The sequence below is a fragment of the Parus major genome, chromosome 1 (genome assembly GCF_001522545.3).
Source record: "Parus major isolate Abel chromosome 1, Parus_major1.1, whole genome shotgun sequence".
In the NCBI taxonomy this organism is placed as follows: domain Eukaryota; kingdom Metazoa; phylum Chordata; class Aves; order Passeriformes; family Paridae; genus Parus; species Parus major.
This window is the reverse complement of record NC_031768.1, coordinates 19,832,078-19,858,865: the sequence shown is the minus strand read 5'-3', so window position 1 is coordinate 19,858,865 and position 26,788 is coordinate 19,832,078. Positions and strand designations below refer to the sequence as shown.

General features: G+C 38.5%; 1 protein-coding gene across 2 annotated transcripts in view; it reads left to right on the top strand.

Moving 5' to 3' along the window:
* The first annotated feature begins 553 nt into the window (after positions 1–553).
* The window catches only part of SHROOM2 (shroom family member 2), a 117,874-nt gene continuing 91,639 nt past the window's right edge, over positions 554–26,788 (top strand). For both annotated transcript variants that reach the window (XM_015640971.3, XM_015640961.3), the window contains exon 1: positions 554–839. In XM_015640971.3, coding sequence (XP_015496457.1) covers positions 621–839 — 219 coding nt within the window. In that variant the 5' untranslated portion in view covers positions 554–620. The remainder of the gene's footprint in view (positions 840–26,788) is intronic.

Sequence of the window (26,788 nt, the reverse complement as noted above, 5' to 3'; positions counted from 1 at the left end):
GGCCGGCCACAGCCGCCGGCTGCCCTCTTACCCCACCCTCCACCTGCTCGTCGCTTTTGTTTGGGAGTGGGGCGGAGGGGAGGCGCGGTCGCCCCTGCGTGTGGTGGGGCGGGGGTGGCACGGGTATGGCCACGGGGTGACTCGGGGCTCACGGACGTTCTCGCCGTTGCCTTTGTCTGGCGGCCGGCCGGGGCTGCTCCCCTCTCCCCCCTCCTCCTGGGCCGGGGGATCGCGCTGCGGGGCTGCCGCTCTCCGGGAGGGGCGAGCGGCTGCCCCGCTGGTGAAACGCGGGTTTCGCCCTCTTTTCGAGGCGAAGGGGAGGCGGGGGCGCTCCTCCCCACACCCCGCATTGCTCAGCGGCATTTGCCCCGCCGCCAAGTTGCCATAAGTTGGTGCCGCCCCCCCGCTGCCGGGCTCCGGCCTCGGCGTGAGACAATACCGCGAGCTGTGGGGGAGGAGGAAGAGGAGGGGGCGGGCGGAGCAGCCCTCTCTGGCTGCCGATGGGGCCGGGCCGGCCGGCGCTGCGGGGCGAGTAGGTGGCTCCGCGGGCGGCCGCCGGCTGGCGCGCACCGGGGAGCGGCCGGCAGAGGCGAGCCAGCCCCGGCGGTGACGGGCGCTCCATGGAGGAGGTGGGGCTGCGGGGCGGACGGGAGCGGCTGGCCGTCGGCGACCCTCGGCTCAGCGCCGGGCTGGTGGAACCGGGGCCCGTCATGGTGATGGTGGAGCCGCGGGCAGCTGAGGGCTACAAGCTGGTGGAGGTGCAGCTGACCGGCGGGGCTCCCTGGGGCTTCACCCTGAAGGGCGGACGGGAGCACGGGGAGCCCCTCATCATCACCAAGGTGAGCGGCGCCGGGGCGCGGGGGAGGTGGGTCCGGCCGGCTCCATTTTGCCATGCCCGCGGCGGTGACAGACCGGCCGCGCCGCCTGCCCGCAGCCCGGGGCGCAGGTACCGCGGGGCAGCGCGCCCAGCGCAGGTGCCGCCGGCCCGGGGGTGCTCCGGGGCCACACGGCCGCCGCCAGCGCCCGGGGAGCGGTACCGGAGGGTGCGGGGCTGATCGCAGCAGCTCTGCGGGCAACAGGTTGCTGGTGGGCGCAGGCAGCCCGGCGGCTCCGAGCTGCCGCTTCTGGCCGCTCGTACGCTCCGGTAAAAAGCCGGCGCCGTCCTTGTGGGCGCTGGTAACTGGCTGGGGGACCCGAAACCTTCTGCTGGGCTGCTCCCTCCCTCTTTCCCCTCCGGGCTCCTGGCGCAGGAGGGTATGGGGACTGAAACTCGCGGCTCAGAGGCTGAGTTTTCTCCGCTGCCGTTGCACTTGCAAATTCTAAGTAATTAGGATAGCCTTTTGTTTGTCCCTTTTTCTTTAAACAGAAAAGTCTTGTGGATAGTGACCAAATCTATGCACCGAAGACGGGGGAGGGGTTCGTGCTTGTGTATATATGAACTTTCTGGTTGCCTCTTTTTTTTTTCTTTTTTTTTGTCCTTGTATGCTCACGGCTTTAATCTCAGTGTACTGGACACGAGTTAAAGAAATGCATCACATTTTGTAGAATTTTTTTTTCATCTGGATGTGTTTTGACTTAAGAGCCCCCATTCTCAGTAATTGTTGGTTTTTGCAGTTAAAACAGCTTTCATGTTGCACAGTGAAAGCACATTAAAATAGATCCATATGTTGTAGTGAAAAAAAAAAAATCACATTAGCAAAGCACATTTTGCTCAAGATCTGTCAGAAAGTTATGTATATGCTTTTGTCTGCGAGTCCTCTGGACTCTGCCTGTTCACATTTTGAAAGTGCCAGAGAGTGTCTGAGGTCAACAAGTCCCTTTTCATCCACAGCAGAAATGATACTAATCTTATTTTTCATCTTTTTTTTTTGTTTTGTTTTTTTTGGTTTTTTTTTTGGTGAATTTTCTAGTTGGTTCCCTTCTCCCACCCTTGAAACAACTGTGTTACAAACTTTCCAAGTGAAGACTTTTCAAACCATCTGTTTCTAGATCACTTTCCTAGTGATGTTTTTCAAGGAACAACAATCAGTGTCAGATGTATAGGCTGAAAAATGACTGCATGACTTTTGGCCGCTTACCAGTGTCCTCAATTACAGAACAGCAAACCTGGGAGCATTTGAGGAAAGGAGAAAATAGCTATTTTACTATGTACATACTAGCTATTAAGTACCAATTCAAATAATTCCACCTTTCTGGTAATGGCAAGTAAGTGCTACGTCTAAAGACTGATCAGCGATACTTATTCATAATGTTACCTCGGTATTAAGTAACAGGCGTTAAGTATTTGTGGCATGAGGATGTGGCTGTGGTATGTGGAGAGAAGTGTCTGTGCCTGGGAACCTTTTAAACTGGGTCTGTTGCAAGGGAATAATTAAGTGGAACCACACAGCTGTGCTGCTGTGTGGAAGAGCAATCCGGGTCCATCCGTACAGACCTAGGAGTAAGAGAGAACCTGGATCTTTGGGTTTAAATTTTGGGAGTATATTTTTATTTGCCGTTGTTACAGTGGGTACAGTGGTATAAAACTAGTGTAGAAACCAGGGACTGAAACCTGTGTGCCCAGGACTACAATTCTTTAGCTGCAAAATGTTCCATCTTGATTTGGCCCACCCATGATGGTGTTTTGGTTTTTTACTGTACTGTTTCTCGTGGTGGGAAGAATAATTGAATACAAAGTGGTTAAAACAGTCCCTCCTTGCTGGAGATGTAAGGTTTGTCTCCTCTCAGCTGAAGACAGTTCTGTACTTCAGTTACCCTGTTCTTACCCTGTTCCTAAGTGGGGATCATTGGACTGCCGTGGATGAGGGGATGCCATTTCACCAGTGCTTCTCTCTGTGGCATATGTCCTTCCTTCTCAGGTAGACTGATGGCTGGTCAGTGGGAGACCCAAGAAAACCGTGTGGACTAAATCCTTCAGGACACCTGTGGAAAAACTCCTGGTTTTGTGGATTCAAACTGTGCTTAAGCATTAGCTGGCTCTGAAGCTCTGTCTCACTCTAGTCCAGAGCATCTCTGGGGAAGTGAGGGTGGATGACGACAGCTGCCAACTCTGAGAGGAATGTGACAAGGTGTGAATGGAGTCTCAGATAGCAGCTGCTTAAGGGGGATTTCTAAAATTCTGCCTGTCTCTGCTTTTACAGTCTCGATAGCAAGATCAGCCTCTGAAGAAAGTTGCACATTTATGTAAGTGCTGGGAAGTCTGTGTTTGTAAATATTTCCAGCTTTCTTTAGCATATATGGCACAACTGTCAGAGAAGTAGCACTAAAAAATAATGTAATTGAAAAATTCATGGGCAAGTATATGGTGTTCACTTTTCAGCATTGTCTGTGTAATACACTTCTCCATTTCTCTGGTTGTGTGGCTATTTCACTTGTTGATAGGAAGGGAATTTTTTTGTTACAAATGTCATAGGGAGAGTCTAGGGCAAATACTGGCTGCAAATACTATTTGGGAATTTTTTAGCTGGAAATTAAGTCAATTAAAGCAAGAGTGTCTTGATTCCCCAAATTGCCAATAATCAGAGAAGGGAAGGCATGCTAAAGAGGAGAAAATGTGTCCAGCCTTACCAAGGGTGTAAGTGTGTGCTCAGCTGCTGGAGTTTTGTCCCTGCTCATTGCAGCAGGGTTGCACTGGATGACCTTTAAAGGTGCCTTCCAAGCCAAACCATTTCATGATTGATGCTGTGAGGGAAGTGCTTTGCCCCGGGAGAGGTCAGTGCACAGTCACACTGCAGTGCCCAGCAATGGGCCCAGCATATTTGGGGTGGGTAGGTTTCCCCATTTCACAGTAGCTTTTCTTTCTGTATCTGAAAGAAGACTTGGAGAAATAGTCCAGAAATAGAACCAGGTAGGCAGAGTATCAAGCTCACCTGTCAGGTACAAGCCCTTTTAAAAATTTTTTTCCCCCCTTGCCTTTTTCGTTATTGCTGCAGTAGGTATAGAAATGGTGCATGATACAGCTTGTTCAATCTTTAAACATAGCTGGTCGTCTAAAACTTGCCCCACCTAAGTGCAAATGGTGTTGCTAATATTTAAGAAAAAAGGCTTTTAGCATTGTCACTGTGTTGCATACCATTATTTTTTAATGTCCCTTTAAAAAGATGCTTTACATTTTTTCTGATCTCTGCATGTGCGTGTGATAACATTCCAAAAAAATTGCCCAAAGGCAGCTTGTTCTTGCCTAATTTGACATCTTGAAAAAAAGGACTTGCTTTTTATAGCAACATGCATATTTCAACAAAAGGTGAAATGGGAACTTTGAGGACAATAATTGGAAATCTCAGGAGCCTCAGTTTGTATTTTTATCTTTTTTTAAAAAAACAACATCTGAAGAGGGAGATCTAATTGGAAATAATGAAAATGAAAAGTCAGAGTGCTCAAGTGTGAATCTCATGAAAATCTCCCATAGCTGCATTATCTTGATTACTTTTACTTTAAAAGTGCTCTTATCTCAGATGCCCAGCTTGCAATGTCAATCGTACTATTGATTGTGGATGGTGGATAAAAGTCACTTTACTTCTGTACAACATTATCCTTAGGAACTCTGAAGTTGTTCTACAGTCAGCTTTATCCATATTACATTAATAGATATGAGAACATTCTAGTTCATACATTTAAGGAAAGATTGATATATCATTTAAATAAGTTTCTCTTAAGTATCAGCTTTACAAGAGCCTACAGCTATACCTCCTCAAGCTATGATCTCATTGCAGTCTAATCAAGGCTGGGCTTGGCTGGTATTTCGACAAGATTTCCAAGTGAAACCTGGACTGTTGCAAGAAGTTTTGTTGTTGATTTAGTAGATAGAGTTCTTGTCTCCTGAATCAGTGCTGAATTCATGTCCCAGCTGGAGGTGCTGTCTTTTAAAAAGGAGTATCAGGCAGACTCAGAACTTTTATTTTCTTTATTCCACTGCACTTTCCTAATGTGCTTCTGTCTGTGGTTAGGTGTGAATTGTAATTTGTTTAACCTAACAATCATTTAAGTTGTATAAAGAAATGTTTCTTTATAAATTGGCTGCTAGACTTCTCCATGTGACTTGTATTAATTTGCTGTTGCAGTAGTAATTGATTACTGTTTTAGTTAGGTAATTTTTATTATTTGGCCTCAAATGTGTAACTAAAAGCAATTACTTGCATCACCGTACTGCAGCAATATTTAGGGTGGAAGAAAAGTTTTATTGATGCTATATACAAATGAATAATAAAAAAAAAGACAATCAAACACAAATACCAGCTTCTTCTCCCATGTCAGGTGTTTGAGGTGAGCTGAATTGTTCATAGACATTAACAATTCTTAAACTTGTCTGTGAAGTTTGATGTCCAGAAAATCAGCATTTAGCAGTAATCCTCTGAAATTCCTGACTGCTTCAACTTAAATGCAGCCATTCGTGTAAATAGCTGATTTATAAGTTCTTAGGGGTCATTGTGTTGTGGCCAAGAAAGAATTCTAATCTCCATATCCCAACAAATTTCCTTCGCTTCCTTCAGTTCTAGAGAGATAATACACAGAGGATTATTCATTCTGTTTTGTTTTCTATTCATTTTCTCTTGGTCATCAAATCCAGGTAGAATTACTAACCTGTATGGGTCAGAATTTTAACAAGTATATTAGTGAACAATTTTGAAAGAATGTATCAGATCATATTATGTGTTGCTTTTGAAACCTTTATTCAACTTCTTAACTTGCAGGAGGGGCTTATGGTCTGAGTTGGACCGTTTTGTGTTGTTCAGTTTGATAGTTGAGAAATATTAGGAAATGTGTATACATTAAAATGAATGTTTTAATGGATGTTTGTTTAGGCTTGAAATAGTATAATGTAGTTTGTATTTTTTTCCCCCTGCCAAATATGTTAAAAACTGGCCTTTTATTTCAGTGTTATTGAAACTGTTCTGAGTGGTGTTTTCCTTGGAGTTTGGTTGTTAGACCCCAGGTTTCTATTATTAGAAGAGAGGAGTTGGCTTTGGCTTGCTTTGATGCAGGAAGATCTTACTGCTTTTAATTTGGTAAGCTAATCGATGGAAGGAATGCTCTCAATTTTAGTGCTTTAATGGCTGGTGAATGACCTCTTTATTATGACTATTAATTTACTGGGAGAATGAAGCCCACCATGCTCATGTAGTGTAAATGATCTGACTTTGGAAGTTGGGAGGTTGGGTTTGCAGCATTGTTTTTTTTGTTTGGTTGTTTTTTTGGTGGGGGGGTTGGTTTTTGTTTTTGTTTGTTTTTTTGCTTTTCCAAGGGCTTTAAGTGTTGAATTGGCATCAATTTTGGAAGTTGCATTTAAAATTTATCTTGGATATTGCCACATGTGATCTAAAAACTGTAAGGAGTTGAAAGGATGGTTTAAAGGCTTAGGTGCTTAGCAGTCAACAGTGTGAGAGTGGGGTACTGAAATTGCAGTCTTCCTTTGTGCATTTCACACTACATTTCAGGAGAAAAATCTTCCAGAGGACTCAGTTCTCTATCTAAAATCAGAACAAAGAAACTTCCTTACAACAAGCAAATTTCTAACTTTTGGATATACTGATTGTTTACAAATTCTTGTTTTTTAACTCCTCTGCATTCCCCTCTTTCAGCTACTTGGGCAAAAGCTGTCAAATTTATCATGATTTTTTTAATTTGAAAGAAACACAAAATTATTCATGTCTGTGGAGTCTGCCAGAGGAATTATTGTGTTTTTTGGGAATAGTAACTGCAATAGGAAGATAGTTTGAATGCTTGGTCTGTTTAAAGGACAATTTAAACTTCTCTGGTTGTTAGTTCATACATATGTTAATTTGTACTTTTCAGTGTGAATTTGGGATGCTATCATAGACATTAACATGGAAATAAGAGATCTACAAGACACCTCTAGTTATTGCTTGCAGTTGTCAGAGGTTTGCCAGTAATGCAATTTATTATCAAGATACCCATCACGTTTATGGTTTTGTTTGTTTCTTTTTTAAAAGGAAAACCAGTGTGGGTATGTGTGGTGTTTATGCATATGCTACACATGCTTTACTCAGTTACTCAATAGACTGTACTTATTTTTATCTGCAGACCTTGATTCATTGTATGTTCTCCTGCTTTAATGAGTATTTAAAGTATAGGAATGTGGAAAAAATAAGGTAAATGGGAATTGAAACATGGCTGTGAATAGATTAGAGGAAACAACTGTTTGGTAGTAACAAAGCCAATATTTTATTACATGTGAGCTTATTTCTTTACAAGAAAAGCTATTTGTATTTAGTCTTCATATGCATTTGTAGTGTATACATGGAATACCTGATATTTACATGGCTTTACTTCTGTGGGTCACTTTGTCATAGAAGTTTGAGACAGGTCCTAGATATTAAGGAGATTTTTTTATTTGCTGTGTATTTAAGAGATACAGTGCATGAAGATTTTCACAGGTGAAATTAATGCAGTTATACTGAGACTTCATTTAATTTATGAGGACTTGGTTTCAGCTCTGTATTTTGAACCTATTTGCTATTGATGTCTCTCTATAAAACTTAACATAATTCTGGACTTTTGGGTTTGGGCTTGTTTTTTTGTTTGGGTTTTTTTTTGGGGGGGAGATGTGTGTTTGCTTATCTTTAAGATAAGAAACAATCTCAGAAGCTTTCAAATTCCACATAGCATAGTATTTTCAGTTCCTTAAAGTTTGTGCAGGAGGTATGCTGTACTCTCCTTATCTGTTCATACCCTCTCCAAGAATATTATCACTACTCTGGGGGGAAATTATTGGGAGTTGTAGTTTTTGTAGTACTTCTGACTTTACAGATATGGTCATATACAAGCAAGGTCAAATATAAGGCTTATGGAATGGGTAACTGAATGTTTTGTATTTAAATGCATTCATTCAGTGACAGGAATAGTCTACAAAGTTTTTACCTGGAAACAGTTTTTGAAAATCAACTTGATGGACTTCTGAATGTGTTTGTACCCTCCCTATATGGTTTGCCAAGCAGCAACACACTTCCGCTGGTGTTCATCCAGGTTTAAATTGAATGTTTAATAGAAGGGAGGTAGTTTTGAAATGTGTTTTGTAGTATTTAAATTAGACAGGACTTAAGTGGTCTGAATTGCTTTCTGGAGGTGCCTGCCACTTGCTGTCAACTGTGTGAGAAGCTGAGGAAACCCCTTGTTCCTCAACACATACCTAGATCTTCCATGGGTACCTGTAGTAAGGTGAAATATTACTGAGCAAGACTGTCTCTGTATTTGCAGTGCACCTTTACCCAAAATATTTTTTAAAAAAAAATATTTCTATGATTGTTTCTGAGCATCTTTTCAGTTTGATTTATCAAGCTGATCAGGGGAGAGGTGTTACCTACCAAGGACAGCAACATTCATGAACTTAGGAGAGAACTTCCTTCCCCTCTCCATAAGTTTATACAGTATTAGTGTTCAGTCTCTGGGTAATTCAGGGCATTTTTGGTAAGTACAGATCTCTTATTGCAGATAAGAGAATGGCATCTGCCACATAACAATTTCTTGGGGTTTTTTTAGTGGCCTTCATGTGTATCTGAAGTATGTATTGTGGTGTGCTGGACTCCCCCAGGCAGAGAGAGCCAACTTGCTGGAAATGCAGCAAATTGCAGCTTTGAATACATTTTGTCAGGTACATAATTCTTGGGTTGACTCTTAGAATAGAAACAGATGGATTTGAGTGTTTGATGATAGAAAAGAGGTGGTTATTTCAAAGTTCCTCCAAACCCTGATGAAATGCCAAAATCTACTGAAAGCTTTGAGCTGTTTAGTCAAAAGCTCAGTAGCATTGGCACTGAGGGGAATGCCTCATATCCTGTGCCTGTACCTCTCGTACCTCACCCCATACAGAAAGACTTCCCCTCTGCTACCAGCCCTGCTTTCTCTCCATTTAAATCTGTCCATTTCTAAATTGTTAGATTCTTTGAAATGCTTAAATTCCTCCTGCTTACTTAGAAACACCTATTGGCTGATATATGAGCTAGGAAATATGTTGTCACATATTTTAGATACAAATTTTCTGAAGAACTGTACTTAGTAATGATGATTTTTTTTTAAAGATGTAGAGTGGCCTGTTTTTCAAGGTGGTACAAAAAAGGGTGGGACAAAACTTGGTGTCTGAAAGCTAGAAATGGGTAACATAGTAGGAAAATCTACTTCAGTGCTTGTGAGGGTGTAACCCTTTGGATAGCTAGTAACAGTGCAGGTTCATCCATTCTTGCAGTCATTTCTCCAGCTGAATGACCTTTCAGAAGGAAAATGGATCATGATCGAGGGTGTTATTGTGATTGTAGGTGGCTTTATGGGATCTTTTTTTTTCCAGGCTCTTTGTTATTCTGTCATGTTTCTGAGTTCTAGATCATTTCTTACAGTACAGAAAATACTCTAGACTTCTGCCATGCATTTGTGTCATCTACAACAACAAGGTGTTTAATGTTCTGGTAATAGCAGAGAAGCATTTCTGAGAGTTATCGCTGAGCAGTTTGGCAGAGTCTTAGAATGCTTTTGCTGGTGTGTGAAGGTGAATTCAATTTGGTTTTGTGGAAACTGTAGCATAACCTACTGAAACTAAGATTTTTTTAATAATGGAAATGCATGAACTTCATTCTAAGTTGTGCTTTGATTGTTTGGTCATTTGTTTTTTTAATGGAAGAAGATCAAGTAAGTGAAACTTACTTGAAAAAGCACCCAGAGCCTTTTTAAATGGCCAAGCTTTTTAATTTTAGAGTAACAAGTTCTTCGTCCTCAGTCCTTTTAGCGTATTCTCTCTGTAATGGACTTGCAGTCAAGTCTGGATAGCCAAAGAAGGGAGGGATCTGTCAGTGGGGAGCATGAAAGTACAGTAAATTTGTTTAGAAGTGATGCACGGGTACCCACTGCTGTACTCAAAATTGCAGTTTCAGTACTTTTCCTCTTCAGTAAAATATGTGCTGCTTCTCAAAAAACCTTCACAAAATTATACAAACAGATTATTTTGGATTTTTTTCTCTCTTGAGGTAAAACATGCTCTACTACACAGTTGCTTTGAAAGTTTCCAACATAAATTATAAAATAAACTAGTGTCTCCTAGTTTACCAAATACATATAAACTAGTCAGCATTCTTTAGGAAATAGGCTTCTGATTTGATTCAGTGAATACTGCTTAGGGATAGCAATACTTTATTTGGAAGCTTTTAAAGTAAAATACTCTAGTATCACCAGTATTTTAATATAGTATCATAGAAACATGATTTAATGACAAAGGAAGTGCTTCCTCCACAGTGTCAGTTAGTCATCAGTGTGTTAGTTTTCTTAAACAAATTACATGCAAAAATGAGTTTGTGGGTGTTTAGCTAACTGATATCTGATGTAGTGAATTTTACAACTCCTGATGAGTATTTGGATTCTGGATAATGCAATAATTACAGTATTTCAAATTTTTTTCTTCTCTCTACAAATGCATATTTTGTTGACCCAGAAGAAAGCAGATCATTAGATTTTCAGCAGAAACATTTGCACTTGTCTCCTTTTCCTTTTTTTTTTTTAATGGAATAGCAAAACATCCATTTTGCAGCCATTCATTCAAGTAAAAGAAAGATGCAAACATACTGTGTTGACATAAAGGAGTGTTTTATTGGGTGTTTATATGTGGAAAGAATTTTAGGATAACAGGGAAAACTTGAAGCTTTATGTGTCTGTTAGGCATGATTAATGTTTTGAATAGTTAATTCAAGACTTAAAAGAACTGTATACTTTAAAAAACAGCTTTTATAAACAGTTTTTAATATTCCTCTTGCATGACTATTTTAGTTAAATGCCTTAATTTCTAAATAGAAAGGCTCCTGTAAAATGAAAAAAGTGTTTTGTTATGAGTCTAGAATAAAATCCTGAATACTTACTGATATAACTACTGAATTCTCTGAAATGCAACACTAATGTCATAATGCTTCTCCTAAATTTCAAGAAATTGGTAGAACACAACTTTAAAGTTCTGAGGCAATTTTTTCCCCTTTTAAACTATGTATTCTTAGTATGTGTAAGAACTTTTGTACTTACTCTTGTCCCTTTATCCTGTTTTGTAGAAGGCAACACTGAACAATTTGCTTCCCTGCTTATATAATGGAAAGTTCAGTGATATATTAGTAAAATAAGTTTTTTCCTACACTTTTTACCTTCTGGGAACTTGATGTTTTTCCTGACTGCTGGGGAAGATTGTTATCACAAGCAGGGAGTAGGGCTGTGCCTTTTCTGACACCTTGGACACCTGAGGAGTTTCTGTGATTACTCTAGTCTCTTATTAGGGAGGGGTGTAAGACAAAGTCTTTTGTTGCTCAACTGAATTTTTTCTGTCTGATTCAGGAAATCGTCATCTTAATAAATATTGTAGACACAATCTGTAGTGGCAAAGACGTTGGTGATTAGAATATCCAAGTGAAGATGCATGTGGCTCTTTGGTGGTGTTTGCTCCCTTGAAGCCAGTAGAGGGTCTGAGTTGGCAAAGCTTCACCACAGACCCCTATCAGAAGCAAAAAACTGGAAATTTACTGCACTAAAAATCGGGAGATCTAGTAAATTAATTACCTCTTTTGCCATGGTTTGCTTGTGTACCTCTGTGAAATCGTGTCTGCTTTGCCTCTGGTAATGAACAGAACTAATACTATTTCGCAGAAGTCTTGTTTCTCATGAAACAAACCTGATGCAGAAGGGCTGAAATATTACAGTGACAAAAACTTTATAGTCTTTCTAGTAAAACCCAGAACACAGATATTTGAAAACCCTTGGGGTACACAGATTTTTGTCAAAAGGCTATAGCTATGTGATTCTGTACATTTTTCTTCACAGCAGACACAAGCACAAAGTATTGTTTTATCTACAGTGCTCATCATAAGTAATGTACTGAAGTGTACAGTTAGATGTCTGTTTACAAAATTAAACCCAGTACCTACTGAAAATACACAGATGCTTTTGGGGCTTCAGAAAAGTAGGAGAGATGAGGAGTGTGGTGAGTCAGCACCTGAGTGAGGCAAAAAAAACCCAGAGCATGGACTTCTTATATAGTAGGTCAGCCAGCCATTTGAAGCATTTGTTGGTAATAAAACTTTATAAGGAAATAAATTTTTGTAACTGAAAGGCATCCTTGCTGACCACTTGAATTGCTTTCAATTTTTAATGATTATGAACCACTTACAGCTCTATGATAGAAAGATATTGTCAATGATTGGTGATGATTTCATCAGTTGTCTAAGGTGACAGCACAGCATACAAGTTTCAGCATAATTAGGGGAACATGTACATGTTTTCTTCTAAGTGCAAACAAAATAAAAAATTTAGTTGATCTGCACAATACCAGCAGTAATTGGAGGCTACTGTCTGTATTGTGTCAGTTGGTAACATCAGTGCATTTCATCCTAAAGGTGTTGGGCTATTGTAGGCTCCACCTTAAATCCAGTGCTGCAAACATCAAGTCTTTAGCAACCTGGTTTATTTTGCTGAAAGCTGACTGGGGAAATGTTGCATGAGCAATTTAATTATCTGATTAGAGGGAGTGGAGATGAGCAGCAGGGAGTGGCAACATCATAGTATACAGTCACATGCTCTTCAATGACTTACAGGCTTAAATTCAAGTATTAAAATAATTTTGAAAATGCTTATCTAGTGTTTTCTAACTTTTGAATTTTCATAAACAAGCAGTCTTAATCTAAAATGTGTTCGCCTCTCTTCTGAGGACAAAATGGTCATTATTATTATCATCAGAGTAAAAAGAAAACTATTTTGCTTGTTTTTATTTTTGGCTACCAAAAAATACTTGACATTTGACTACCTAGGAGAGCACATTCACTAAATCAGAATGATTTAGCTAAATCACTAAATTTGCATAAATCAGTTATTAAGTCATGACAGTTATAGCTAGGTCAGCATCTCTTACAGGGAGTTACTTGCCTAAAATCTTGGAATTTTCTGTCCATTTGATTGATGGTGGCTACAGTTTTTTATGGCCAAGGTTTTGTCTGAATTTGAAGAAATTTCTATGAAGATTTTTTTTGTGCCTCTTGTTTCGGTACTAAATAAAATTGGTTGTATACCTTTCGATACCATGCTGCTAGTAATTACTGCTTTTAAAAAATGTTTTTGAACTTTGCACTGAATTTTTTTTTATTTTATTTTCCTGTTTTGTTTAATTCTGTTAACTCTGGATGCCCCATTCCTGGGAGTGTTCGAGGCTAGGTTGGGTGGGTCTTTGAGCAGCATGATGTAATGAAAAGTGTCCCTGCTCATGGCCAGGGGTTTGGAACTAGATCATCTTTCAGGTGTCTTCCAAACCATTCTTTGATTCTATTTGTCCATGAAATTTAGCATTAGATTGTTATCCCATATGGTGGCTGGGGTTGTATATGTGTAACACTTAATTACACAAGTCTGAAATCATTTTACAGAGTAATTTGGTCTTTACATTTTATATTCTTGTAATAGTTTTTAGGGTTTTTTTGCTTTTACTTTGGTTTTTTTTTAGGAGAAAGCAAAAGAAAAGTTGCGTTCTAGTGGTGTCCATGTAATTTTATCTGCTGAACTGCTTTTTCCAAACTAATTTTCCTATGGGAGTCAGTGTTAGAAGGTGACTGGGGTACCTTGTACACTGGGTTTAGGTTTCTCCTTCACCAGAGGAATGTTTGGATTCAGGAATATGGTTCTGGAGGAGGTGTGTTCTGATTTCCTCTTCTTTCTGGTGCTTGGGCCCAGACTTTTATGAATTTCCTTTAACCCATTTGAGTGTTACTTCTTACTATCCAAAGATCTTTTTCCCTCATCTTTCTCCACATAAGTGATTCTGGATTCAATTAAATACTCAAAATCTTCTTTCTTCACCAGTTTCTTAAACTATGCTATTTCTTTCCCTAGTTCATAAGCTTGTTTTGCCTTTAAAACCCCAAGTCTTCAAAATATTTAACGTGAAGAATCTTCTCTCAGGACTTGCAATAGATTGAGACTTCTAATAGCTGTGTGTTTTTAAAGGTCAGGTGACATAAGGCATAATGTTGAGGATGCTCTCTGATTACTCCTTTTTCTGAGGCAGTGATCACTAGAGTGTTTCAAACATAGTTTCCAGTTTTATTTCCTAACATAAGGATTTATTTTCTTATTTTCATTTGTTCATTTGTTTCCTAGAACAGGATGAGCCATTTCAGTTGAAATGTAAGAAAAATCAGTGTTGGAGCCTTACATGTACAATGGAGAGTTTCTGCCTAACTAATTAAAGTATGGCAAATTCATCAACCACTGAAAGAAAATATGATCTCATAATGAAAGCATTGAACAACTTTGATTAGTGAAGTGGTTAATACCACCTGTGGCTGATTAATGAAATAGATCTTGAAGTAAGATGAGACACAAGATGATTTTTGTAAAAGCATGGCTTAGATACTACTTTATTAGGAAGGTGTAATACGTAAACAAGAGCAAGAAAAAGATGTCTGTACTTTCTGTACCATAAATTTAAATACAAACAGGAACTCCAGAGCTGGAAGGAAGAGCAGTGATTTTTATGTTTTTGTAGTTGTATTTGAAGTTAATCAGTCTGTTTTTTTTAATTCAAAGCCAGAGTATACATAACAAACTGTGACCTGAAAAAGTATCCTGTGAAGTTTGGTACGCAGTAGAGCACATTGTTTTTCCTCTATCTCTGTGACTCATGCAGCTAAAACATCTCATCTAGCTTTAGTTTTGAAGGCAAGAGTACCTAGCAGGGTTAGGGGATATTTGATGATAGTTGTCCAGGTGCTGATTAACGTGTATTAAAGCATTGGAATCGTGTCTCCTTTCTGAGATATTCTGGGAGTTCTTCCCCTTTCTGGTTAGGCTGTGAGTTGAGGTAGAAGGATCATGACGTAGTAGTTAGGCATTTTAAACGGCAGAGCTAGCTTTAATGTACAGTGTCAGAAAAGGAATTTTCCATTCATGAGTACAAGTACAAAGCTTGCGGTTTTGGAAGGAAAGTAGGAACACCTTATGACCTCGCATATTCAGGGGTTTAGTTTTGAGTGTATTTTTCTTTTAAAAAAAATGTGACAGTTCAAATGTGTTTTGTTCTTATCTGATTTATGTTCACAGATCCATTTCCTGAACTGACCAAAAATCTGATGATGGATGAAACCTTTCTTCAAAGGTTTCAAAGTTATGTATTAAAATTAAATCTTGAAGTTCATAACCTTTGCTTACTGAATGCTGGAGCTCATTCTCAAAGGAATGGGAAAAAAACCCAAACTGTAAGCAGTTACCTCAGTTATAGGTAATGCAGTGGAGGTTGTGCAGGTGAGATGGCGACTTCCCCCCAAGGCAAGAAGAGACCCAAGGTTTTTAATGTGAAGTTGACAATGCTATAAAAGGGATAGTGCAGGGTCTTGGGTGTTACAGCCAAGGTTGCAGTCACCATAAATTGGTAGGGTTTTTAATCCTGGTGGTGACAAATAACACAAGCTTCCAATTTATTAAAAGTATGTTGAAAATCTAGTATGGTGCTGGAGAACAGCCCAAGTTACTTAAAAACTGACAAAATGTATTTTACTCAAGGAAATTGAAACACAGACCAAAATTCAATTGATTTGCAATCTTAACAAACTTGAAGACTTGGCCATGTTTGAAATAATAGTAATAGTTCCTAACCTTTAAGCAGTATGTCTTGGAACTTTGTTCTTATGTTTACTTTTGCATGGTGGCTTATTGTTTGTTGGTTTTTTTTTTGTGGGATTTTTTTGACAGATACTTGCACAATGTGAAAGAAATTATTGGCTCAGTGTCAATGTACCTGGAAGAAAGCAGATCAGAAATAAAGAAGAATTGTGAACTGATGGACCCTTTTAGTTGTCCATTCACAGTTTCTGAAGAAACCGAAAACTACATTGGGATTCAAAACCAAAAAGCTTTGAACTGTATGGTGGCAGAGTAAATTCTAGTAAATCATAGTATCTGTAATCTATCAATTTGTTAATTAGTCACAGGGCAACTGAACAGTGAAAGTTTTGACTGATACCATTCAGGAAAAAAATGGGTTTTGTTTTGTATTGTATTGTGTTTGCAGGATAATCAAATGAAAATATGTGGCTTTGTTGATAGTTAAACACAGCTTTGAATCCCTGTTTCTCATGATCATAAGATTGTTTATATAAGATATGAGGTCAAGTCCTACTCTAAAATAGTACAGTATTTTCATTTATCAGTTAAACTCCGGGTGACTTTTGAGATTATAGTGGATAGTGTTGGAACTTCTTCCATCATTCTTTATATTTTATCCCTATTTTCTTTTTTTAAAGGACTTGGCTATAGCTTCAGTAGCTCTGGAAAAAATTAATTAGATTACTTAGATGCAACTTATTAAATGTTTGTACTTAATGTCATATCTCTGTGGTTTTGAGTACTGTTTTATTTCCTGCTCTTCTCAGTGATTCTTTGTCTTATGCTAAGTGTCATAGTAATGTTTGGAGATAAAACTTCCTTTGTCTGAGCTTCTCTGTGATGTAGAAGAATTCTTAAAACTATCTATTCTCTTCATAAGGACCGCCTTAGCAGTAAAAAATACTCCTTAAAATCTTTAGGGTTGAAACCAAAATAGCATTTGCTTTTTAATTTGGGTTCCCTACTTTTCTCATTACTGTAGTGTTTTTAATTCCTTCTCATAGGGTTAGATGCAGTGTGTCTGATGGTGTGTAAATGTATCTTAATCATAACCTGTTTTTAATGAAAACAAAAGATTGAACAACCTGTTCTGGTGGAAGGTGTCTGAACCCTTGGTGCGGGGGAGGAACTAGCCCTTCCCAACCCAACTAGTCTGTGATTCTGTGATGTGCTGTGCACTAGGTAGGAAAAAACTTAAAAGTTCTTTGGTGCTAAGGGTATAACAAGCCTCAGTGACTATTTCTTCCAAGATGCTCTTGTTGCTTGGGTTTGCTTTTGGGTGGAGACCTGAGGGTGTGCAGCAGCACTGGAGGTAATTATACAAGATGACAATAGCAGCAATTTGTGGTTATCTCTGTGGCTGTATCAGTTTTGTGCTTGTAATTCTCACAAGGAAAACTTCCTACGGGAGGCTGCGTCACACGGATGTACGGCCTCTCTGTTGGAACCTGGCTGGAGCCAGCTTGTGACTCCTTGAGTGTGGGATTTGTGTCAGGGCATAGTTTCTGGTTGCTTGGTAGTTTCAGAGGGAAAGATCTGCTGGAGATAAATGTGGCTAATACATTTGCAAATGTGATGAGCTCTTAACATGCAGGTCATAAACAATAACCTGGCCACCCCACTGATGAGGAAAACATCTTGGTTTTGCCAGTCAAAGATTGAGGGCTAGACATATTTTTTCCTGATTTTTGGTGGTCTCTGTGTAACAATTGTTGCAGAAACATCTCTGTATTCTCAGAGTGCAGCTTCTAATTCATTCCACATTTAAAATTTCATACCTTTAGAGACAACCAGTATTATCAGGTCGAAAAGAACACAGGTTCACAGAAGGAAAAAGTAGTTATAGGGTACTTCTGGAAAAGTTAGGAGACCAGTAATTTCAGTTGAATATATGTTGCCTTGGAATATTTGTTAATTTTATTTACGTGTGCATTTATGGATTTGCTGCAAGTAAGGAGAAAACTTGAGAATTATTTTTATTAGTCATAAATTTATGTAATTTTGTTTTGCCACAACTTGGCCTTGGTATTCTGACATTTTGCACAAATTTAGTATTTGTCAGTTTTATTTAGGGATTGGAGTTGCAATTTCCTCATGAAGCTTTTAAATTTTCAGCTGAAAATCTTTTCTTTCATAAATAGTAACTGTTGGCACTGGTAGAATCTGTTTAAGATGAGCTTCTGTCTGTATGTGCTGACAGAATGGTGATGTATCTACTGTCCAGTCCAAACCAGAGAGCCTGATAAGTTAGCAGTGCTTTCTAGTTAGTATTATTTCCTTTTTATTTGTAATAAATATAATAAAGAGCAATATAGATTTGTATAAAATTCATTGTATTTTTCAAAAGCTTGTTTGACTTTGGCTTGTAAGTACACTCATAATACTCTTAGTATGTTATACTCTGTTCCACGTACAATGTTGCCATGAATATTGCAGGCTAATTTTTACCACACAGCTTAAAAAATTTTGTATATTGCCTTTATTTCTTGGCCTTTATATTGCCTTCATTATTCAATGTTGCTTCTTGTCTTCAGAGTTAGACCTCTGTTTTTGTAGCTCCTTCATTTGATATCACCATCCTATGAATATCTGTTCTATCGATTCCGGTACTGTTTTTCTAGAGTGGTTTAGTCCTGAAAACAACATCTCAATGTTGCTTAGAGACATCATGACCTTATACCTCTTTCTGAAAATGCCTGACCTGTAATTGTTGACAGTAGCCTGTACTTTTAAATAAAAAAAGAAATTATTTTTTGTTCTTCTTGACTTGCTAGCATTCATTTTGGAGTAGTTGCTGTATAGCCAGCTTAATGTGCTCTGTGTTACAGATTGATTTCCTCCATCTTCCTCCTTAGCATCACGAGACAAGAGTATTGTCTGGGTGGGCATGTCTGCTGTATCTAGGAACATGAGGATAGCTGTACCGAGCAGGAACAAAGTCTACCAGACCTTGCTTCCCATTGTGGAAGTACCTGAGGAATAGTTTTAATAATAACTGAAGAATAGTTCTAAGAAGCAGGAGAAGTATAATGTAATTTTAAAATTATTATTTCCCTTCTTTCCTTTACTTTTGATACAGTTTTTTAGTAGAAAAATTGGAATGTCTGAATTATTTGTGTTTAAATTAATTTGTAAACTCATGACAGGACAGATTTTTATTTTTTTATAAAACACACTATATTTTTGAACTTTAGCCTTCTCTGCACTCTTATGTTCTAAATTCTACCGGATTCTAGTTTGGGTGGGATTACATGAAACTTTCAGTTTACAATAACATAGGGAATTGAGTGACACAGGACCATCATGTGAGTGAAAAAGAGCAAGCTATTCCCTTTCTAGTCATTCCAGATGTTTTATTTACTTGTTTGGTGGTGACCACTGACCTGCTGTTTTCAGAGCATGAGCAGAGCACATGATGCAAGTGATGATCTCTGGCATGCCCAGAGCTTGCCTTAGGTTGTGTTTGTTGTGTGTGGGTGTGTGTTGAGTTTTGTGTGTCTGTTCCCTTATCTACTTTAAGCAACTCAGTCTTCATTGCATGGCTCTTTGCAGCCAGTGCAGCTTTGACTAAACCAGGTAGTATTACATCACTGACAAACTTTGTTTATCCTCTTGCAGATCAATTAAAAAACTATTACTAAAAACAACATGAACAAAATCCAGAACCAAAACTCCTAAAACCAGAAATACTGAACAGCATGGTCCATAGTGTAGATGCCAGTGTGATGCTTTTGGTATTCTTTCAGTATTGTGAAACTGGCCTTTTATTTCAATTGTTAGTTTTCTCCTGACTGGGCTTTTAGAGAGGAATTAATTTTAATCCTGTGACAGCACATTTTCTTGTAAAAGTTTTGGGAAGAAACACCATCAAAAAAGTAAGAAACCCTCTCTGGGGAGAAAAAAAGTACAGTATGTTATTCAGGTAATTCTTTCTGTTGAGCTGCAGAGAATATTACTCCACTACAAGATAGAAGCCTGCACAAATGAACCTTTGCTGTTGTAGTGTGTAAGTTGGTAAAAACTAGTAGTCACCGACTTGCCTTCATTTTCTCTGCGCTTTTGTGGGGCTACTGTAGCCATTAATATGTTGCCTTAATTTTGTGAGGTAGCAAGGTTGTTTTTAATGAGGGGTCATACTCTGCAGTAGGAGTTGCTTTAAAATGTAGCCTGGTCTTGATTTTTTTGAAGATTGGGATGTTTTTTTTTATTCCTCCCTCTTGCTGTTGAATCAGTTTGTGACTATCCTACTGATTGTCCACTTTGTAAGAAATTACTCTGGTATAAGGGAATTTCTAGGTTTCTCTCTGAAACTTCTTTTTCTTTAAAATTTTACAGAATGCTCCACTTAACTGTTAGTGGCAATGCAGCATCTTGCTGAGTGTGTTTATTGCACATAAATTGTTACTCAGGATCTGCAGAGATTGTGAACGCAGATGTAAATTATTTATTTTGTCTTCTCAGATCAAATACTGAGGCTTCTCTCTTGATCTCCAAAATTCTCTAGTTCAGTTCTTGACATGTGTTAGAATAGCAGCATTGTGACTTTAAGGGAACAGGAAAGACTGTATACAAAATGAAGTTACATGGTCCTGATGTTTTTTAGAGAATGACCTGAAGTAAAACCTGTCTTGGAGTGTGAGTGATGGGTTTGTGCTCACAGATGCCTGGCCAAAAACAGATTTTCAAGCAGCTGTATTTTCATTCTGTAAATGCTCCTATACCTTGTTTATAAGACGTGAGCCTAATCCATTTTATGGTCAGGGATATTTACCAGCAAAATTTTAGTATCCTTTACTTCAGGGTTTGGGGCTTTTGTGTGTATATAGTCTCATGGACTAACAGGCCTGTTATTTTTTTTTATTAATTATTAAGTGTTCTTTATTTCTTAACTGGATAATTGACCTTGTCTTTCTAGGAGGAAGCTGTTTCTCAGTAAAACAGTCCTATTTGTTAGACTTCTATTCAAGCAGTCATGGATTTGTTGGACAGTCCTGTCCTAAGACCTTTTTCAGGTCGTATTCTGAGGCTTGACATTTGATAATCGCTGGGCCCAAACCTACTTGCATGTATTGATAATGCTTTCTGTGTTTCTTCAGTATGTTCATTTTCTGTCTGTGGTGAATTGCCTGGCTATACTTGTTTTCTTTCATTTATCTAAGTGTTTGGACAGCATAATTCGCTTATCTGGCATTGACTGGTATGAACATAATTTGCTTTTCTCAGGCGCAAGGAAGCAGCATGTCTTTTGTTCTGTGTTGAATCCAGAGTCACAGTGTTGCTTCCCTTATTTGAAGAAGAGTTCTGAGCTGTGAGTGAGCTTTTTGAAATGACAAGTCTTTGCATAATGATGCTTTTTTTTCAAGGCAACTTGTACCAAAATAGAGATTATTGGAAAATAAGGGCATGTAAGGTTATGTTGTGAACTAGATATTACCCAGGGGCCTGGTTCCTGTTTCAGGATATGTTAAAAAAACCTCACTTCTTCCTTCATATCTCATTTTGGCAAAAGAAACTTCAGTGTGAGATTCAGGCATTCTTTGTAATCTCCTTTTTCTGTTATTTTGTCACACCCTTGTTCACTTACATGAGCTCAGCAGTACTTAGGAGAAAATATTGCTCCCAACGTACTGTGTGGGCTGGCTGGTTGGGGAATCCAGCAGGCTGGCATCTTAGCTCAGCTGTGGGCTTGATTTACTGTAAATGGGCTAATTAACCATGAGGTGCCATACTGCTGTGTATGTGTGTAGGGAAGCTACATATGGGTAAGCCTGAGTTGATTACAGTTTTCTGTTTCTGTCCATTGATTTGTTGTAGTTAGATATAAGGAGGTAATAGTCATGAAACAAAATTTGAAATAAAATGCAGAAAAATAGGTAGGACAATTGTTTCGTGAACTGCTCAGCTTGTCCTCAGTATTTCTGGCTGTTTGTAAAATATAATACTAGCTCAGGTTTTTCTGTTTGGATATTAAATAACTGAACTGGGATTTGTTCTGGAGTGTCTTAATAAAGATTAATTAATGGAAGGTCTGTGCTTTTTAACCCTTTCATGCAGAGAGACTTATACTAAGTATTCTGGTACTTTTGAAGTAAGAATAGAGCAGCAGTTTGTTATTACTGTGATTGAGGTAAATTGGGCTGTCTTAAGGGTGTCATTATAAACCCACTATCTTTTGGTATTTGATTTTTTTTCACTACTTGAAGGATAGAAAAAACTTTTCAAGAATTTTCTAGTTGCAGGACCTCTCTTCTGTAACTGAGACAAGTGCTAAAAATCTCATACTAGCAACATTTGCATATCAGTCTGTTCATTAAAAGGCAGAAATTTGCTCTCCAGCCTTATCATTTACTATTTTGTGCCATATGTAGCAAATTAAAAAAAAAAAGTAAGAAAATATTGCTTGCTTTTTTTTTCTATATAAATAAATGGAAGTGAGCATAATAGCAGCCAAAGGAAACATTCCTCTGTGATTGCAGCAAGGTTTGTCCAAAATAATAGGGTTTGTATTTTGTAAATGTTTGGTTTGCCTCTGATGTTTAACATTTTAGGCTCTTTTATGTATGTGGGTGCATACCAGGCTAAGTGTAAAATTTCAAAACCCATTGGTGGAAGTATTGTAAAACGGGACCACCTGCTGTGTTTGCTTGGCTGTTTCAATTGCTCTGTTATGCAATTTCTTCTGTTGCAAGTTGAGGAAGATGGAGGAGGCCACTTGGTTAAAGTATTACTTGGCTGTAAGTGTCTGTGCTGGTCACCATTTTCCTCATTTGGGAACAAAACTTTTTATACAGATGACTTCTAAGTCTTTTGGATCCACAGAATGATGGATCCTTCTTTATGTGCTTTCAACCAACTGGCATTTTGTGCATATTTATTCTCAGGTTTTAACACTGAAGTAGCTGTTGAGGCTGTGTATGAGGCTAGCTCTGTCACTCTAGTCATAGCTGGTTAATGAAAATTTTAAGAACAGTAAATTCTTCAGGTTTTGTAAGTGTCTTTATGTAAGTATTCTTGCAGGAATAGTGGGCACTCTTGTTATAGAACTTTAGGTAAACCATGCAGAACTGTGTGGTAAAAACAAAAAGCATCTGAGTCAGCATGGGAGATGATGAGAAAAATTCCTTTGTGTTGAGTGGGAAACTTTTCTTCAAAGGACTTTTCTTGTACTGAAAGGACAGTACTGATCAGCATACTCCTAGTTTCACAAACAGCTTTGTGTACCTGTGGAAGAAAATCAGATCTGTGAATGTATTCCAAGTTATTTAATTTTCTCTGTACTGTATGTAACTGTCGATTAGACCAAAAGTGTAGTCAGATAAGAACCTCCAGAGTTCATAAGCAAAATTAGGTCTTACCCTTTGTCCAGTTCTTCTCTGTAAAACAAAGCCCCTCAAACCTTTGTAAGTACTGATCCAGGATGACTCATTGATGTTTGAGCCATTTAAAAAGCTTCCTTCTAGCAGCATTTCAAACAAAAGCTGCCTCGAGGAGTTGTTCTCCAGGGTAAAGTGGTGTCCATGTGGGAGATCCAGAAATCATCCTATGGGAACTGCTGTGTCCCCTCTTAGCCACAGTTAATGCTGGGCAAGTACTATGAATTGATGAAGTTTGCCCCTTACAAGATGGTAGTGAGGAAATTATGCTTTAATACAACTTAAAGTATTAAGATAAATCGCAGGCAATTTAATGCCATTTTAGAGGCTACTCAAATGCCTTCTGCCACCTGAGTCTGCCACTTATGTTGTAACATCCTGGTAACAAAAGCACTGCACTGAGCACTTAGTAATGGAAAAGCAGTGGATAAAGAGAATATAAAATAAAACCTGTATGTAAGAAGCCCTGTGAATGTTGACTGTTGAGAATATTTTTAGGTTTAAAAGTCTTACTTTGTCCAACTCTTAGCTGGGTTCATATAGGAATGATAGTTTGAGTAAATCCATCTTGAATCAAAAAAATTAACAGATCTAAATAAGAGGTATCTTCAGTTTCCATAAAGATAGGACCTCTAGCTCATATTTTTTCACTGATTTTTTTACTGTTGCCTAGTTAAACTGGACTTCTTTTGCAACATTAGTCAGAAAATACTCTAGTGGCTAGTGATGTGGGTCAGTGCTAGGATGGGTGATTTAAAAGCCATTAGCTTGTGCATTCCTGGTTGTCTTTTCATAATTTTTATCACTCCTTGTATCTAAACATCTGTCTGAAAATGGGTAACAAAAAATGAGATGATGTCCAGGTTTCAATGACAGGAATGAAGGTGTTAATCTTTTGCAGAGATAATTTTAGTTTAGTTTTGTGACATTAGTTTTTTCTTTTGTTTCCCCCTGTTTTTTTTCCTAAGTGTTTTTATTCTTCATCTCTTAGTTGCAGTCAGTCCATGTCCTTTCTTCCCAGCCCCCAACTCCCAACACTGAAACGGCTCAAGGTCAAGAATTTGGCTGTTAAAGGAAACTGTTTTGTTTTGCATTAAGATTAATGGAGCTTTAAACTAACTAGGAGAGAAGAATTGTTCTGCTGAAATTATTAAACACATCCACCCTTTTCAGCAGACAGGTTTTTGTCCTCAGTAGTGCTGGAAATAAGCTTTCAACAGATTGCATGAGCAGTAAGATATTCAGTGCAAGTGCACAGTTCCATTTTTAAATTGAGATTGAATTTGTAGAAATGTGACAATCACAATTAAAACTTAAGTAGACCCTAGTTCATAGTAGTGCTTAGTAGGAGATAATTTAGTTAGAAATAACCTAAATTTCTAGTCCTATGCCTTTGTCCATGTGTATGATTTATGTCTGATTGCTCTAATAATGAGGTACTTGAAAAAGTGAACCATAATCTGTATGATTTTAATGGAAACATGGAGAGAGAATGCAAGGAAGGGCTCTGAGCCTTCCTTTCTATTAAAAAGACATAATGATTCCCACCTTTTGCTGTAAACGTCTTCAGGAATTCTTTTGGGGGCAATATTGCAGCTGCTTAAGTAATTATGGAACAGAAAAATCTCTTAAGTAAAAATCAAGCAGAGGTGTTTTGTCAGCAGTATATTATTCATTTATATTAACTTGTGATGCTTTTTATTCCCCATCTCCTTGGAGACACACCTTGGTGGGCATTCAGTTTGGCTTGTACCAGCCTTGAGAAGCATGATCAGCAGCATGGCTCATGTCCTCTCTGTTTAATTCCATGTACAGTACTGGAAGTAAAATATGGTATTGCCTGTCTGTTCTGGCTCAACCCTTTATAACTTTGGCTGACTACAACAGGCAATAACTTGCTAGCCTTCCTGTGTGTAGGAGTTCACTGCATGTGTGCTGACCACAGAATCATCCACTGTCATTTTTCACTGAGAGATTACGCAGTCCAGAGATGAAATGTTAATGTTTCAGCCATATATTTCCAAATTCTTGAAAACTTTTTTAGCCAGCTCACTTTCATTCATTGCTGGCTAAAGTGTAAACATCATCCTCTTCTGTGCAGTACTTTGGAACTATGGTTACATATTTTCGTTTTCTCCCTTTAAGACAGGTGATAATCTTAGTGAGTATAAAGCAAAGACTGACAATTGGGGTTTTTTCCTGAACCGAAGTTTTCTAAAGAAAATAAATCAAATCTGAATTTGTACAGGAATGTTTGCCTTGCATTCCACACACTGAGTCAATTTATCTCAGGGGCTCTCTTTTTCCTCCTTCCCACCCTCTTTAAAGGCTCGGTTGACTGGAAAAAAAAAAGGAGGGGTGTATGGTAGATTGTAAAAAGAGATTTTTGTAGCCACTGGTGCCAGGAATCATCAAGGAATGCTTAAGTAGTGCCTCTTGTGACAGCATCCAGTCTATTGGAAAAGCATCATGTGCCATCTGGCTTCGATTTTGACTTAATTAAATGCATGCAGCCGTCTTTAAGAACTCGGCTCAGATTCAGCTGTCTTGACATTTTGCAAAGAGCTAAGATTTTGTTGGGGAAGCTGCAATAGTCACCTGATTTATGTTGTTTAGTTCCCTTTCAGTGTGGTCCATGCAGTTTGCTGGTATTTGAGTGACAATTCTGTTTAAATGAACTCTTAAGACTTGCTGATTCTTGGAAGCCTAGTTCAGTAGGGGTTTTCCACTCTAGATTCTGGGATTCTTCTTAGAACTGCAGTTATTGTGGAATTTTTTAATAGCAAAAGGAGTTTCTTAAGTTCAGCCAAGTAATTTGTCTGGGAAAAGGCAAGCTGCTTTGTAACAGTTTGGTTACTCCACCCTAAGACTCTATATCAATGGGATTTTAGCTTTGTGTGGGGTGTGGGGGGTAGGAGCAGAGTAGGAGCAGAATGTGTTCTTTGCTGTTAGCCAGTGCATCTTAATGCAGAGAACAGCGAGGAACTGCTTTTCATGGGCAAGCAAACCATTTTGCACTCATGAGAACCTGTTGTTTCATCTTGCATCTTCAACAGTAGCTTACCTATGTGGATGAAGGATATGGAAAAAAATTGATGCAAACTTCTACCCGTGCTGTTGTACTTAAAAAAACCCCACTTTTGTTGTTCTCAGTGCTAGGTATTTTCATTTTTGAGGTTTTATCGCTTTGATCTTTAAAATGTAGAGAAAAAAAAATCAAGGGAAAACAAATACACAAATAGTATCTTTATTTAGCATCTAAGTGAGTTGAACAAAGACTCAATCAAATTGGCCTTTTCATTCTTACACGTTCTTATCGAATTTTATCAAGTTGACTAGTGATTATGTTCAAGTGTTAATTTAAAACAAGTCTTCTACCATATTCCTAATACTCCCAAATGGTCAAGTTTTATCTTTTTCATCCAGCTATGAAGGATTACCCCATTTTTTTTTCCTTTCTTTTTTATCATTGCAAATGTTATATTCTTGGAAGGCTCTTCAGGAAGAGGGAGTATTTTAAATGTGCAGTATTATCTGGCCCTTTTTTAGTTCTATATTGCAAGAAATGTTTTTGCTTTTTAATCTTTCTAGGTCTCTTATTTTTAGCAAGTTATCCTTGGCCCATTGCCACCCATTGTGTGAATGGAATTCTACAGTTCTCATTATGAACATCAGTTTGCCTAGACCTCTTTGGCTGATTCACTAAGTACAATATCCAGATCCCTCCTGCTGTGTCTTAACAGCTGTGCCGCAGGCTTGGGTTGAACACACCCCCAGGCCCCCTAACCTATAAT